At 41.9% G+C, this 15,701-nt stretch overlaps 1 protein-coding gene across 2 annotated transcripts in view; it reads left to right on the top strand.

Annotated features, from left to right (window-relative positions):
• GMPS (guanine monophosphate synthase) overlaps positions 1–15,701 on the top strand; it is a 62,647-nt gene that overhangs the window by 26,499 nt on the left and 20,447 nt on the right. For both annotated transcript variants that reach the window (XM_075132173.1, XM_075132172.1), the window contains exons 6-10: positions 7,562–7,755; positions 8,184–8,349; positions 9,669–9,820; positions 10,612–10,785; positions 15,057–15,162. In XM_075132173.1, the coding sequence (XP_074988274.1) occupies positions 7,562–7,755; positions 8,184–8,349; positions 9,669–9,820; positions 10,612–10,785; positions 15,057–15,162 (792 nt within the window). The remainder of the gene's footprint in view (positions 1–7,561; positions 7,756–8,183; positions 8,350–9,668; positions 9,821–10,611; positions 10,786–15,056; positions 15,163–15,701) is intronic.

The raw sequence follows: 15,701 nt of genomic DNA, 5'->3' as shown, positions 1-15,701 counted from the left end.
ACTTCCATGTTTTGGAAGGGAACAAAGTACTGCTAAACAGTCTGAACTGTGCTTTAATGAAGTTTTTTTTTGTTAGTGAATACACCAAAATGCAAGAGTAATACAAAAATCAGATCACTTTTGAACGTCACCCTTTTATAGCCATGCAATACAGAATTATCCAGATCATCTACATACTATTATGTTATCGTAGTTGAGGTGAGCTTCCTTTCAGCCTAATTGTATTAACAGCAAGACTGGCATTGTCTTAAGTGTGTGTGTGGGTTGGGGTGGTTGGGTGTTTTGTTTATAAGCTTTAGTTTTATTGCCACAATCTTAGCTGGAAAACCTGATGACAGGAATTCAGGATGTAGTGCCACCAATTTTCTTCTATGATTCTGAGTTGTTCTGCTAATATCAGAACAAATAAAGAGCTTTTCATCTATAAATTGTGTTGTAGCCATCATTTTCCATACGATAGTCCAAAATACATTTCTAGTTCCATGGTGATGACAGATTCACTATGGCCCCATCCTGCAAACACTTATATGCAAACCTTTATCCAAGTACATAGTTTCAATGGAGTGACTCCATGCATAACTGTTTGCAGGATCAGGGCCTAAAAATGTATGAGTTAAGATAGATTCATAGCTTTTTAAAAAAAAAAAAAACCCACACACACCAGAAGGGACCACTATTATTTCTAGTCTAACCTCCTTATAACACTGATGAAGTAGGCAATTTAAATGGGAGAGATTTGAGAGGTATATGGAATATTTTTACAATATGTAATTAGAGTCAAATTTGGTAAAGGAATTTGGCAAACACAAAATTATTTCAAATAATTCCTTTCCTTCAAAAGATTCTAGAAAACCTAATATTCTTATGAGTCGCTTTTATAAAGTTTTCAATAAACTAAATTTTCTAATCCAAAAAAGCTCTTTTTTAAAGAAATACAAAAAAACCTCTAGAGAATTTTTTTGCATCTGTGCTTCATTAACCTTTTCACCTAGATTTTTCAAGTTTTTCTCAACAGCTAGGGTTCTTTATTCCAGGTATATTTCTGCTGAAGACAGATACAACTTTGATTCAAACACATCAAACTTTATACTGTAGGGTTTGAATAGCTGCTAGTATGGCTTCTAGTGAAACTTTGGAAATGATCCCTGTTTCAGTTTGTTTAGGGGTATTTTTCTGATAAGGTAATTAGATTAGAAGTCTGGTTGGGCCTAATTTTTAGGCTGGACCTGAACCAGACCCAACCCCACTCCACCTGAGATGGTAGAGTTGAGTTTTGACTCCTCCCCAACCCTTCCCCCGCAAACCTGAGTCAGTGCCATGACTGCCTCCTGCCCATGTGTTCTGCTCTTTTTCTGCCTGGGGTTGGCACAGTGGTGGCTGCGGACAGCTGCATGCACCAGCAGCGCACTCAGGCCGCAGATCACACAGCACAGTGAGGTGACAATGGCTAGCAGGAGCAAGGCATGCTGTAGCCACCCGACTGACCCCCACAGGCAGGAGGAGAGCCAACTCAACCCAAGCCCAACAGAGTCCAATTGTTTTCCAACCTAGATCTGACACTTTTAGTCGAGTCCCATTGACTTCAGAGCAGGTTGCAGGACTCTAAATTGTACTGTTTCAAAAGCAGTAATGACTAGTAGAGATGGAAAGAAAGTCTGTTCTTCTTCAGGTAGATGTGGCCATGTGTTCCATGTAGGTTTGTGTGCCCTGTACATTGGAGCTGGGGAACGTTGCCTAACAATACCTATAGGGGGGGCATTCATGCCCAGTGGCCGTAGCAAATCCCCCACACCTCCAGTCATATAAGGTCACTGCCGCTCTGAACCCTCACAGTTCCTTCGCACTGCCTGTGGCTAGAGTTGGAGCTTTGTGTGGGTCCTCACCTCACATTTCTGCTCTGTTTTCTGATAACTTTTCTGTATATAATAACAGTAGTACCTTAGGTTTAGTTTGTGTTAGTTTAGTGTTAGTAGAGTAGTTGGCTGCCTTGTGTGATGACCTCACCAGGGTTCATTCATTGTCTGTCATATAGGGGGGTCATCTGCAACAGCAGCCTCCAAACGAGGTTCTTGTCGTATCTTAGCGAGCGACACATTAAAGAGAGGTGTTCCATCTGCAAGTCATTCACCAAGGGGACTTAGGTGATGAGAGACTTGCAGCTGAAGCAGCACCTTCTGGAGCAGACCATGAGGCCCGCTTCGGCACAGAGGCCCTCATGTAATCAGCAGTTGTCTTCAGATCTGTTTATCCCCAAGAGAAAAAGGGTTGTTCACCCACTTGTGGTGTGGTGAGGAAGAGGTCCAGTAAAACAAGTTGGGATCATTCCAGGATTCAGGGAAACTCCGACTCCTCATCTAGGAGGAGTGCTGACCAGCACCATACTTCCTTCAGCACATGGGATGGAGCAGATCCATCCAGCTGCTCCCCGGTACCATACCAAGAGCAGCAAAGGGCCCATACCGTGAATTCCGGTTCTGGCCATGAGGTGTCCTTTGAGTCCAGTACCAACAACATTGCTTCAGTGCCAACTCTTTCCATGCTGACAACATACCAGGTGGCATCATACATGGTTTACCTCTCAATTCCGGACCCTCTGCTGGTTCAGGAGTCCTCTGGTGCTTTGGCTTCTGCCAGCTTGTCCTCTGTTGTGCCCTTGGCACCTTCTGCCCATGTTACAGAGCCACCAGGTCTGTTGGCACCACAGCTCTTACCATCTGGGCAGCTGACTATCAAGTAGAGGCCAGGACTGGCATCGAAGGCGCCCTTGATGCTGGAACATCCTTCAGTGCCTTCTTTATCTTGGCAGCAGATCCCATCATCAAGTCTATTCCCGGCTTTGGTGTTGATGCCTCTCCTGGTACTAGGGAGGAATGTGTCTCATTTAGTACCACTGTTGCCGATTCCCCACTTTTCTTTGACACTGGTCCCACCACCTTACTGGGCTTCAGATGAATCCAATCAGTTGTTTGCCCCATCGGGGCTGGCTCCCATGTTGTTATCACAGAACCTCTAGGATTACTCAAGATCCAAGTTGGGGTTCTCTTAGAATCATAGAATATCAGGGTTGGAAGGGACCTCAGGAGGTCATCTAGTCCAACCCCCTGCTTGAAGCAGGACCAATTCCCAGTTAAATCATCCCAGCCAGGGCTTTGTCAAGCCTGACCTTAAAAACCTCTAAGGAAGGAGATTCTACCACCTCCCTAGGTAACGCATTCCAGTGTTTCACCACCCTCTTAGTGAAAAAGTTTTTCCTAATATCCAATCTAAACCTCCCCCACTGCAACTTGAGACCATTACTCCTCGTTCTGTCATCTGCTACCATTGAGAACAGACTAGAGCCATCCTCTTTGGAACCCCCTTTCAGGTAGTTGAAAGCAGCTATCAAATCCCCCCTCATTCTTCTCTTCTGCAGGCTAAACAATCCCAGCTCCCTCAGCCTCTCCTCATAAGTCATGTGTTCCAGACCCCTAATCATTTTTGTTGCCCTTCGCTGGACTCTCTCCAATTTATCCACATCCTTCTTGTAGTGTGGGGCCCAAAACTGGACACAGTACTCCAGATGAGGCCTCACCAACGTTGAATAGAGGGGAACGATCACGTCCCTCGATCTGCTCGCTATGCCCCTACTTATACATCCCAAAATGCCATTGGCCTTCTTGGCAACAAGGGCACACTGCTGACTCATATCCAGCTTCTCGTCCACTGTCACCCCTAGGTCCTTTTCCGCAGAACTGCTGCCTAGCCATTCGGTCCCTAGTCTGTAGCTGTGCATTGGGTTCTTCCGTCCTAAGTGCAGGACCCTGCACTTATCCTTATTGAACCTCATCAGATTTCTTTTGGCCCAATCCTCCAATTTGTCTAGGTCCTTCTGTATCCTATCCCTCTTCCCTCTCCTTGTCAGATAGGATCCAGAGGTTACCTTTGGATCATCACTGGTACCAAGATCAGCATCTGTCCTGCAATCGGGATGGGCTTTTGGCCCAGTGCCTATGGACACCAGTTTCTTATCTGTATGCCCAGTGGCCCCCTTGGAACCCTGGGACACTCCTTGATCCCTGAGGTCCCAATCCTCAACCTGCTCCATAACAAGATCACTGGTCCCAATGGTGGCTTCCACTCCCATACCATCTAAGCTGTGAGCGACCACTGAGTTAATTCTCCCTGGACTTGCTGGGCTCTTCTGACCAGATTCTGTGGTACAAGAACAGGTGTTGTCATTGGTGCAGCAGACCGTCTCCTCGTCCTCCCCGGATGACTCCCATGTGAGAATCTTCCTCTCTCTTGGTGCCCGAGGACTTTAAGGCATACCAGGACCTCCTGATGCTGATGGTCACTACCTTGGGTATTCTGGCGGAACTCCTGCAGGAGAATATGCCTAAACTGCTGGATATTCTCCAACCATCAACTCCAGGAAGAGTAGCGCTCCCGATAAATGAGGCTCTCCTGGAGCCTGCAATGGCCCTCTGAATTACACCAGCTTTGTTGACCCCTACAGCGAAGCATTTGGAGAAATGGTACTTCGTTCCTATGCAAGGGTTTGAGAGTTTCTACTCCCACCCAGCTCCTAACTGCCAGGTGGTGACTGCAGCAAGTGACAGAGCTTGGCAGGGAAGGTATAAGTCTACCCCAAAGGACAAAGAGTCCAAAAGGATGGATGTAATGGGAAGGAAGATTTATACCTCCTCTTCCCTGCAAATGCACATAAAGAATCAGCAGGCGTTCTCTAAATATGACTTTGTCAGTTGGGCAGCCATATCTAAGTTTGCGGACAAGCTGCTGGAATCCTCCAGGGAAGAATTTATGGCATTCGTTGCAGAAGGCCATATTTTGGCCAAGACCTTGTTGCAGTCAGCTCTGGACATGGCAGATGCTGCAGCCAGAATTATGGCATTAGCTGTGACCACAAGAAGGCCTCATGGCTATGGAATTTCGGCATAGTGTCTGAACTGCTGCAGACCATTGAGGACTTACCATTTGGTGGTTGGGTTTTATTTTCAGAGAAGACCGACAAAACCTTGCACTCTTTTAAACACTCCCAAGCTACTTCGCATGCTTTGGAAGTATATACTCCAGCCACGAAGAGATGCCACTATGGCAGTCAGCAGCCTCAACAGCAATACTGCTCACAGCATTGTTTGGGGTTTTTTTGGCCCTTTGGCCCCGCCCTTTCTATGTGGCAGCAGGACTACTCCAGAGAGAGCCACAGATCTCAAAGGAGAAGGTCTTCTAGTTCTGGGCTTAACCAGATGTCCACTGCCCTCTTCCCCTCCCCTTCTCACTGCTCCAGAATCTAGCAAGTGCCCATTTTGACTTGTATGTCCAGGACAGTGATCCAAGAGTAACTTCTCCTTCTCTGTCTCCCCTGTTTGCGGACAGGCTGGCCAACTTTTACTGTGTTTGGGACTTGTTTACAACAGAGAACTAAGACTTAAGCACCTTAAGATCAGGTTATGTCTCATAGTTCCTCTCTACCCTCCTACCTGATCCCTTTTTGGGGACCCCTCTCATGAAACACTGGTCCTCGAGCAGGGGGGAGCATGCTCCAACATGCTTTGTCAAGAGGCAATCAGGCTCTGGCAGTTTTGCACCAGGGAAAATATTACCCCCATGACTAATCACTTAGCGGATCACCTCGTCAGGAATTTGTTCCTGAATCACGAGTGGTCTCTGAAGCCGAGGGTCCTGCGGTCCTTCTTTGCAGTTTGAGGCATCCCGACAACCTGTTTGCCACAAGAGAAACAAGAAATGCCGTCTATTCTGCTCTCGAGGGAGTCTCATTCCGGGCTCCTTGACCGATGCTTTTCACCTGATCTGAGAATCAGTACTCTTGTGTGCTTTTCCTCCAATTCCAATAATCCCACATGCCCACATGTCGTTCTCAAGCTGACACTGGACCATCAATGTTGCCAAGACAATGTTCGTTCTCCAACCTCCCCGTGTTATTAGTTTGGCCTCCCGTATCCCTTCCTCTTCATCCTGGCCTCCTGAGTCAGCATCACAGTCAGTTTTTGCTTCCAGCTCTCAGCTCCTTGCATCTTACAGCATGGATGCTTCATGATTTGATGAGGAGGAGGAATGATGTTTGGAGGAGGTCTGGCAAGTCTTGCTCAACAGTAGGAAGCCTCCAGCCTGTTCAGCCAAGAGGAAACCATTCTTATTGTTGATCGTTAGCCCAGGGAGTTCAACCAACCCGGGCTTGTATCCAGGACATCTTAGAGTACCTGTTACCTTCAGTCTTCTGATCTTGTGCTTGGTTCTTTGAGAGTCCACCTGGTGACAATATTGGCATTTCATCCACCTATCCATCAGAAGTCAGTTCAAACTCCATGGCAATGAGGTTCTTAAAAGGAGCCATTCATCTCTACTCACTGGTTAAAGAGCTGGATCCTCTGTGGGACCTTACTACACATGGGAGAGGTTATGGCCATGGGGTGCAAGTGCTGCACCTATAGGTACTATAAAGCAAAGTTCTCCGGCTCTGGTGTATGGGGAGCGTACACCCACATGAAATACACATCTGTATCACATCTCAAAGAACAACTGTTCTAAGTAGGTAACCATTTTCCCCTCACATTTTACACCACCTTTTGTGTCATGGTATAGTGATTGGAACTTTTAAATTGTTCCTTCTCTTTTGACTTTCTGCTTTCTTGGAGAAAACATAATCAAGCAGATGAAGTACGTAAGTCTCTTTAAAGCACAAAAATGCAGATTCGAGTCTGTAATTCTAATGATTTCAAGGAGAAAAATGGACTCCAGATATAGTTTAATCTCTGAGTTGTTTTAGGGAAATCCACCCATAAATATACCCACCCTCAAACATAAGGAGAACGTTACGTATAGTGGAATCCTGTTTATCCAGTCTAATTGGGACCGGGGCCAGATCAGATAACAAAAACTCTGGATAAACGGGAGAATGGGAAAATGAGATGCTGCAGTGCCATTTAGTGGTCACAGGAGTGATCATCTGCTTCTTTCCCTGGAGTCCTGGTGGCTCAGTAAATGCAGAGAGCTGGTTAAGGGAGGGTTGGATAAACAGGGTTCTACTATAACTAGTGATCTACTGTTAATAGACAAAACCGAAGAAAGAAACTTAAAGAATAGCTGCCCACTTTGAAATCCCACCTAAAATCTCAAAGAACAAAGTTAACGAGGACAAAAAAATAACACCAGTACGTGGGAAAGGCAGTTCAGCAGCAGCAGTTCATGCTCTGTGGGGTTTTACCTCCTCCTAAGTATTGACACCTCATCCCAAATGTGGAAAGTGTAGAGTCTCAGTTCAGCAACACCTGCCAAATTACTGCTTAAATATCTTCATTGAGCAAAGGAACCGTGTCACAGAAATGTCTAAAACACATGAATTTTGTGTGTAAAAGGAAAAGTGTTAGGATGCTGTACAATCAACCTAATTCTAGTGACTATTGTTTTTAAAATATTTTGCTATGAATTAATCTGCCAGCTCAAACCAGAGTATTGAGGAGGACACAGTATACATTTTTACAATTATATATGGCCTTTTCATGTTGTTGTAATTTTTAATACTATATCTCTTTACATGAAGGTATAGCAAATGAATCTAAAAAACTGTATGGAGTTCAGTTCCACCCCGAAGTTGGCCTTACAGAGAATGGAAAAGTGATACTGCAGAATTTTCTCTATGATATTGCTGGATGCAGTGGTAACTTCACAGTAGAAAATAGACAACTTGCGTGTATTCAAGATATCAAAGAGAAAGTGGGTTCATCAAAAGTCCTGGTAAGTAGGTTTATAACAGGTTTTGCAACTTCCAGTCTTATGAATAAAACTGACACTTGTAGTTATGCTGATTACTTAAAAAAATGAGTTTTCATGCTTCAGGGTATAAACTGGGCTAGCAGTTTAGGAAGTTCATTCTCACGTACTGCACAATTTGCCTAGTGCACTGTTTCACTTTTCATTTTCCTCCAAAGCATTGGGTATAGTGTGATATGTAGGTTATTGTTGCAGTGGTGTTGTAGCCATGTTGGTTCCAGGATGTTAGAGACACAAGGTAGGTGAGTTAATTATCTTTTATTGGACAACCGAACACCTTGTTCTGATCATGGTAATTCTTATATTCAGTCCGAGTTTTAAGCTAATGATCATTCTCCTAAAGATGTTTGGACACGTTTGATTTTTTTTTTCCCCCTCTGGCCCTAACCTAGGTTTTACTCAGTGGAGGTGTGGACTCAACAGTGTGTACTGCTCTCCTGAATCGGGCTTTAAACCAAGACCAAATCATAGCTGTACACATAGATAATGGATTCATGCGCAAGAGGGAAAGTCAATCTGTGGAAGAGGCACTCAAAAAACTTGGAATTCAAGTCAAAGGTACTATGTTTCATGTTACTTATACTTCATGTAAATGAGGGTAGTATGGCTAGTCTTCTAAAGGAAAATCCATAAGCTTACAATTAATCATAATCTTATTGTCTAATGAAACTGATGTGTGAAATTTTGAGAATTTAAATATCAAAAAGTAGTTGTTAGAAGCCCTGAAAATGTACTATAATTATTTAATATTTATATTAGGGTAGTCCCCAGAGATCCAAATCAGGACTGAGGCCACATTGTATAAAAACGCATAGGAAAACACAAGCCCAGAGCCAAATAATTTAAAATATAAGTTTAGATTTATAGATTCTAATTCACAGATGAGTGAAAAATGATGTCCTGAACTGAGAGATTAAACGATTTCACCAGTGGTACATATTGAGGAATTGTATGACAGTTGGCATCTGCCTCAACCATCAGTTCCTTTTCTTCCACTGGCAAATGAGTCAGTTGCCTTCAGAGGTTGCAGTTCCCTGTTCATATGAAGCATTTTTTCTTAGCTAGAGAACTGTGAGCTAAACTCTTCAATAAGTCTTAATTGTTTAACTTTGTAAGCCACTTTGCGTGTGGGATACCTTTCTGATTTCAAATTTTTTTTCATAAACAAGTTTCTTTTTGAGGTGTGTGTTGTAACGATGGCTTCCGGGGAGCCTACTTATTTATTTTAACCTATTTTCAGAAAAGCTGGCTGGGAAGCACCCTAGGGGTTACAAGCAGTACATTGTGAGAGATCAGAAGGTATCCCTTTTGGCCAATAAGGTCTCAGCTTGTTTCTCCTCAGAGATGTGATGGGATCAGAGGAGACAAAGTTAGGCAGTGAAGTACCACATCATTCATACTGTTTACATAAAGTCATGTAATTCATGAGTAGCTTTTGCATATTGATAAATCTGGCAATGAATACTATTTTGTCTAATGCTCAGATTGTCAAGGCATCTGGTAACATGGTATATGTTAGACAACACATTCAGTTAAACTATTAGTAGTGAACAGTGCAAAGAGCTGCAACCTCTGTACCTTCCAACTCCTCAAAAGGAAAACCTTACCCAATATAGGCTAAGCTTTGTCCATCCATAGTCGGTCGAATGTTTCACCAAGAGTAATTGTATGGTGGAATAGGTTAGTAAGGGAGGTGGATGAAATACCCTCACCTCAGATAATCCTTAAATGAGTGAGTGCTCGAGTAGCCCTGTAAAATGCAGAGTATCTGAAGATATGACCTCCAAGTGATCTTTTTCAAGTAATAGACTTATTTTCTGCAATCCTGTTTAGTATTATGCATTGGTTTTGTCAATACGTTTCTGTATTTTGTGCAGTGGTAAATGCAGCCCATTCATTCTACAATGGTACAACAACTCTGCCAATCTCTGATGAAGACAGAACTCCCCGAAAAAGAATTAGCAAGACTTTAAATATGACTACAAGTCCTGAGGAAAAAAGAAAAATTATTGGTGACACCTTTGTGAAGGTAATCGCTTTATAGTTATTTTAGCATTTAAAAGGGACACTGTCAATTAAATATTTTTTTAAATGCAGTCTTACTCCACTCGAGAGAGCCATTCTCAGGCAATGTATGCTTCAGGACATCAGCTATCACGTATATTTTGGTGTGTGGATGTTGGACATAGTGAGGATAGAACGTAGGACATCTTGCTCCAGAGCCCAAGTCTCTAACACATAACTTCAAGCAGAATCTGTTAGCTGAAGCAGAATTAGGTTTGCCACTGATCATAGTCTGATGGTCACAAACAGCTGAGTAGATCTGCTAATTCTGTCCACTATGCAGCTTAGTGGCTGACTTGTGTATAAAGGCTAATATACATTACACAAGCTTTAAAAATAACATACTTTTACCAAGTGGCAAATGACTAAATTGATAGTTAATATCTTGGTTTTGGTGTGTTTCTAATACTGCATCAACTTTCAGCCACTTTAACTTCTGTTTTATCATTAATGATTTAGGGAGGATGTGTACATGGCTAAGGAGCACTGTTACTATTAGTGTTAATTCAAGTATTTTTAAAAAATATTTATTTTTATTAATCATTCAGCTAAATACATAACAGACAAATGTGGGGCAGGATTTTTGGCTTCCCCTTTTCAGGAATAGAGTATTATCATGAGCAATCTTCTTCTTAATCAGTGTTGGTCTAAAGCAGAGGGGATTGCAATTCACTAATCCTTTAAGTATGTTTGCAACATGATTTTGGATCCCTCAGGATCAATGTAAAACATTTATTTTTTCCCTCCGTATTATAGATTGCCAATGAGGTAATTGGAGAAATGAATCTGAAACCTGAAGATGTCTTTCTTGCTCAGGGAACCCTAAGACCTGATCTTATTGAAAGTGCTTCCCTTGTTGCAAGTGGCAAAGCTGAAGTAATCAAAACTCATCACAATGACACAGAGCTGATCAGAAAGCTGAGAGAAGAGGTAAATAAAAATGAGAGTATCACATTTATTTTATTTTTGGTGTAACCCAAATCTGAAGTTAAATGTGAAAAAACAAATAGTATGTATACCTTCCTATCAATATAACTGTTGACACTAGGGAGGCTTTGTACAAAGCCCAGTGTGATGGGGCCCTATTTTGGTCAGGGCCTCTAGGTGTTACTGTAAAAAATATATATATTTATATATATATAAAAATGGGTGTAATTAATTTACTCTTCATCTTTCTAGATTCATGGTTCTCTTAAAGTAATTTTGGTGGGTTGAGTATTTGTGCAATACTGAATAGTTAGGAAAATATTCATAAATTGTCAATTTGATGAATTTCAGCATGAATGATTTTGTTCAAAAATTCATATCAGAAATTTTGCTTTTCATCATTCTCCCATTTTAAAAACTGTTTCCCAATAAGAAAGCAGAAACAATACCATGTGTTTTAGGGGGAAAACTAGTTTGTATAGGCTTCCCAAACAACCTGGATCTATCCCGCCTGCAAGTCGCTAATCAGTAGCCTGCCTGCATTCCCAGAGTTCAGCACACTAACTTTCCAACAAGATCTGGATACTCTCTAAGGGAGCCTTGACCCAAACCTGTGAATCCAACCCTTACCTTTCTTGGCTTGTGAGAGAGATTCATGGGCAATTGGTGCCATTCAGGCCTGAAACAGCCAACCCCTCATTCAAGAAGGAATCTTCCCTTCTTCTTCAAACACAATAATTCAAACAACTCTGAAGAAACTCAGCCCTTCCATTCTTGAGCAAGCTCATAAAGAAGCTAGCCAAAAGCCACTACTGGTTTATCTAATTGAAGCTATTATCCTAGACTAGCACAGTCTGGATTCAGGCCAGGACATGGAACTGAAACCGCTTTAGTAGTACTGATGGATGATCTGTTGTCAGTGGATAGAACGTAGACATCCATTTTAATCCTCCTGGACTTCTCTGAAGCACTTGACAATGTCAACCATAAGATAGTGTTCTTGTGCCTGAGAGTGGTAGGAGGGATCCAGGGTAATACACTAAAATGCTTGAATCCTTTCTGGAGGGACTTATCCAACAAGTAGTGATGGGAAACTGTACCTCCACTAATGAGACCCCTCACTTGTGGAGTCCACAAAGATAAGTTATCTTTCACTGGTCCTGTACAACATCTACATGCACCTACTAGGTGAGCTGGTCAGACCACATGGATTAAGTGCCAAAAATATACAGATGATACACAGCTTTACCTATTCTTCACCACATATGACTACAACTCTACCATCAAGATGGCTCAGGGCTTGGATGAAATTAGCCCATGGATGAAGAACAGCTGGTTGAAGCTGAACCTGAGCAAGATAGAGATGATGCTGGTCGGCAGAGGAAAGCATTCGGAATAGTTTCAACCACAGTGCAGTCTCCTTTGGTTGAAGAGACACACTCAAAATTTGTCAATTCAGTCCATGGCTTAGGAGTGCTCCGGGATTCCTTATTGACACTAAGCGCACACAGCAGCATATTAGAGTAATGCTTAATACCAACTCTTGTTGGCTAGGAGACTCCATCCCATTCTGGCAAGTAGTGACCTGCCCTTGGTTACTCATGCCTTCGTAACCGCCCAGCTGTACTATAGCGATGCAGTATACCTGGGCATGAAGCATTCAGTGCTTAGGAAACTTCAACTGACACAAAACATTACAGCACATCTCTGCAAAAACTGGCTGCCATGAATGCATCACAGCTTAACGCTTGAATGCATCACATGCATAACGCTTCCTACGCAGTAGAACCTCAGCGTTACGAACACTTCAGAAATGGAGGTTGTTCGTAACTCTCATAACTGAACAAAATGTTATGGTGGTTCTTTCAAAAGTTTACAAATGAACATTGATTTAATACAGCTTTGAAACTTTACTATGCAGAAGAAAAATGCTGCTTTCCCTTTATTTTTTGTAGTAGTTTATGTTTAACACAGTACTGTACTGTATTTGATTTTTTTTGTTCTTTTTTTATTTTTGGTCTCTGCTGCTGCCTGATTTTGTACTTCTGGTTCCAAATGAGGTGTGTGGTTGACTGGTCAATTCATAACTCTGGTGTTTCTAACCCTGAGGTTCTACTGTACTGGCTTCTCATAGAATATTGAATCAAGTTCAAGATCTTGGTACTTCACAAGATTCTTGGTGGCCCGAACCCAGGATATCAAAAGGTCTTCTAAAACTCTAGGATGAAGACCATGCTTAACAAGTTCACTTCTCTGTCGCAATGGAGTTTTCTTTCATATTTGAGCTTTACCCTTAAGGTAGAGACAGCTTTCTCAAGGCCTCACCCGAAACTGTAGAATGAATTCCCACAGGAACTCAGCACCATCACAAACCTCATCACCTTCCACTCCACATACAAGGAGCACTTCTTTAACCTTGCCTTCCTTAACATAAACATATAGTAATGTGTGTGCGCATGCACATGCCCTTATTTATATTTTTTAAAACTATTAAAACAAGACACTCCACTTATTAACCTAATTTCCTTCTTTGACAGGGTTACTGGCCTACTGGGGAAGCAGTAGATGTGATCGATCTTGATTTTAGTAAGGCTTTTGACACAGTCCCACATGACAGTTTTCTAAACAAACTAGGGAAATGTGGTCTAGATTAAATTACGGTAAATTTGTTGCACAACTGATTGAAAGACTGTACTCAAAGAGTAATTACCAGTCATTTGCTCTCGAACTGTGAGGGCATATCTAATGGGGTCCTGCAGGGGTCAGTCTTGGGTCTGGTACTACTCAATATTTTTATTTATGACTTGGATAATGGAGTGGAGAGTACACTTATAAAATTTGCAGATGACACCAAGCTGGGTGGGGTTGCTAGCACTTTGGAGGACACAGCATTCAGATGTTCTTGACAAAATGGAGAATTGGTTTGAATTCAACAAGATGAAATTAAATAAAGACAAGTTCAAAGTACTTATGTTGGAAAAGTCAAATGCACAGCTACAAAACTGGCTAGGTGGCAGCACTGCTAAAAAGGATCTTGGAGGTTATAGTGAATAAAAAATTGAATGAGTCATCAATGTGATGCAGTTGTGAAAAAGGCTAATATTCTGGGATGTGCTATCAGGACTGTTATGTCTAAAACATGGGAAGTAATTGTCCCACTCTACTAAGCACTGGTGTGGCTTCAGCTGGAGTACTGTTTCCAGTTCTGGGCACCACATTTTAAGAAAAAATTGGAGAAAAACCAGAGGAGAGCAGCAAAAATGATACTAGGTTTAGAAAACCTGATCTATAATATAAGGTTAAAAGAAAGTTAAGGGCTGTTATAAAGAGGCTAGTGAGCAATTGTTCTCCATGTCTGCAGAAGGTAGAGCAAGAAGTAATGGGCTTAATCCGCAGCAAAGGAGATTTAGGTGAGATATTAGGAAAAACTTTTTAACTATAAGGGCAGTTAAACTCTGGAATAGGCTTCCAAGGGAGGTTGTGGAATCCATGTCATTGGAAGCTTTTAAAAGGCTGGACAGACAGCAGCTTTTAAAAGGCTGGACAGACAGCTGTCAGGGATGGTCTCCATTTACGTGGTCCTGCCACAGCACAGAGGGCTGAACTTGGTAATTTCTCATAGTCCCTTCCAGCTCTATATTTCTGTTGATTCCATACTCTTCTCCACCCGGGCAAAGGATAAGAGAACAAACACATGACAGATGTTAGTCATGTTGCTTAATGCATGACTGGAAGGTTCTTAGATACTATAGTGATAAATGCAATATAAGAACTATAGAGAATAGGTGACTGACCACACCACACATATAGTAAATAGTTGATGTGACTGGCCCATAACCTGAAATTTTGTCCGGAGTCTTTGGTGACTAATGAATGTATTTGAAGACTTCTGGGTTGGCTTGTGGATGATTGAACTGAAAAAGCGGCTAAATTTGTATGGCTTATTCACAACAAATAATGTAACCAGCTTTGACCAGAGGCATATCAACTCTAGCAGCTGATGGAACAGTTCTGTTTTTTTTTCCTATCTTTGAAGCTAAATGTGTGGTGAAGATTCATTCTCATCCAATTTTCCCTCTATTAAGCATTTTCTCAAAGCAATGTTCATATGCACTCCTTCCTTTCTGCTTCAGGTATTAGTCCCCAGTACTGGCACTTTTCACAGGACTAATTTGATTAAAACAACATTATCTGTCAACAGATGGTTGGAGTTATTACTAAGGTGCTATTTGAACATGGCAACTTGAATGTAAATTACTTTATTTTCTATGTAGGGTAGAGTAATAGAGCCACTGAAGGACTTCCACAAGGATGAAGTAAGAGTGCTAGGGAGAGAACTTGGTCTCCCAGAAGAACTGGTCTCAAGGCATCCATTCCCAGGTATGGGAGTTAGGGTTAGTGTAATTCATTAAAGTCAAGGACTACAAATGTCTTTAATGTTTTTATTCTAATCCTCAGAATAAGTTTTATATTTGAATATAAGAAAAATTCACCTCTACAATGTAGGGATGTAAAATGTTAACTGGTTACCTGATGAGCATTAGTCTTACCGGTTAACTCACCTTAACCATTAACCCCTGGGCTGGCCAGCCCCCCATTAAATCATGCATTAATCCCCAGCTGCACCACCTGGACGCAGCGGCACAAGCTGCGCCTGCTGGCCAGCCCTTTAATTAGTTAACTGTTGAAACAAAATATTTTTTAATCGTTTACACGGTTAATTTTTTAAACAGTATTTATGTCCCTACTACAGTGTTGAGAAAGTAACTTGGTATATCTACCATGGCTTTATATTCAAGCAAATTTTATATTTTCTAGAGATGAAGCACCCCTTATAAGAGAGCCACTGTGCTGTTTATAGTGATAAAAGAAATATTAGTCCAGTAGCTTTTTTTAATATGCTTTCTCTTTCAGCTCCA

Source organism: Caretta caretta, chromosome 9 (assembly GCF_965140235.1).
Source record: "Caretta caretta isolate rCarCar2 chromosome 9, rCarCar1.hap1, whole genome shotgun sequence".
NCBI classification, from domain to species: Eukaryota; Metazoa; Chordata; order Testudines; family Cheloniidae; genus Caretta; species Caretta caretta.
This window is presented reverse-complemented; position numbering and strand designations above follow the sequence as displayed.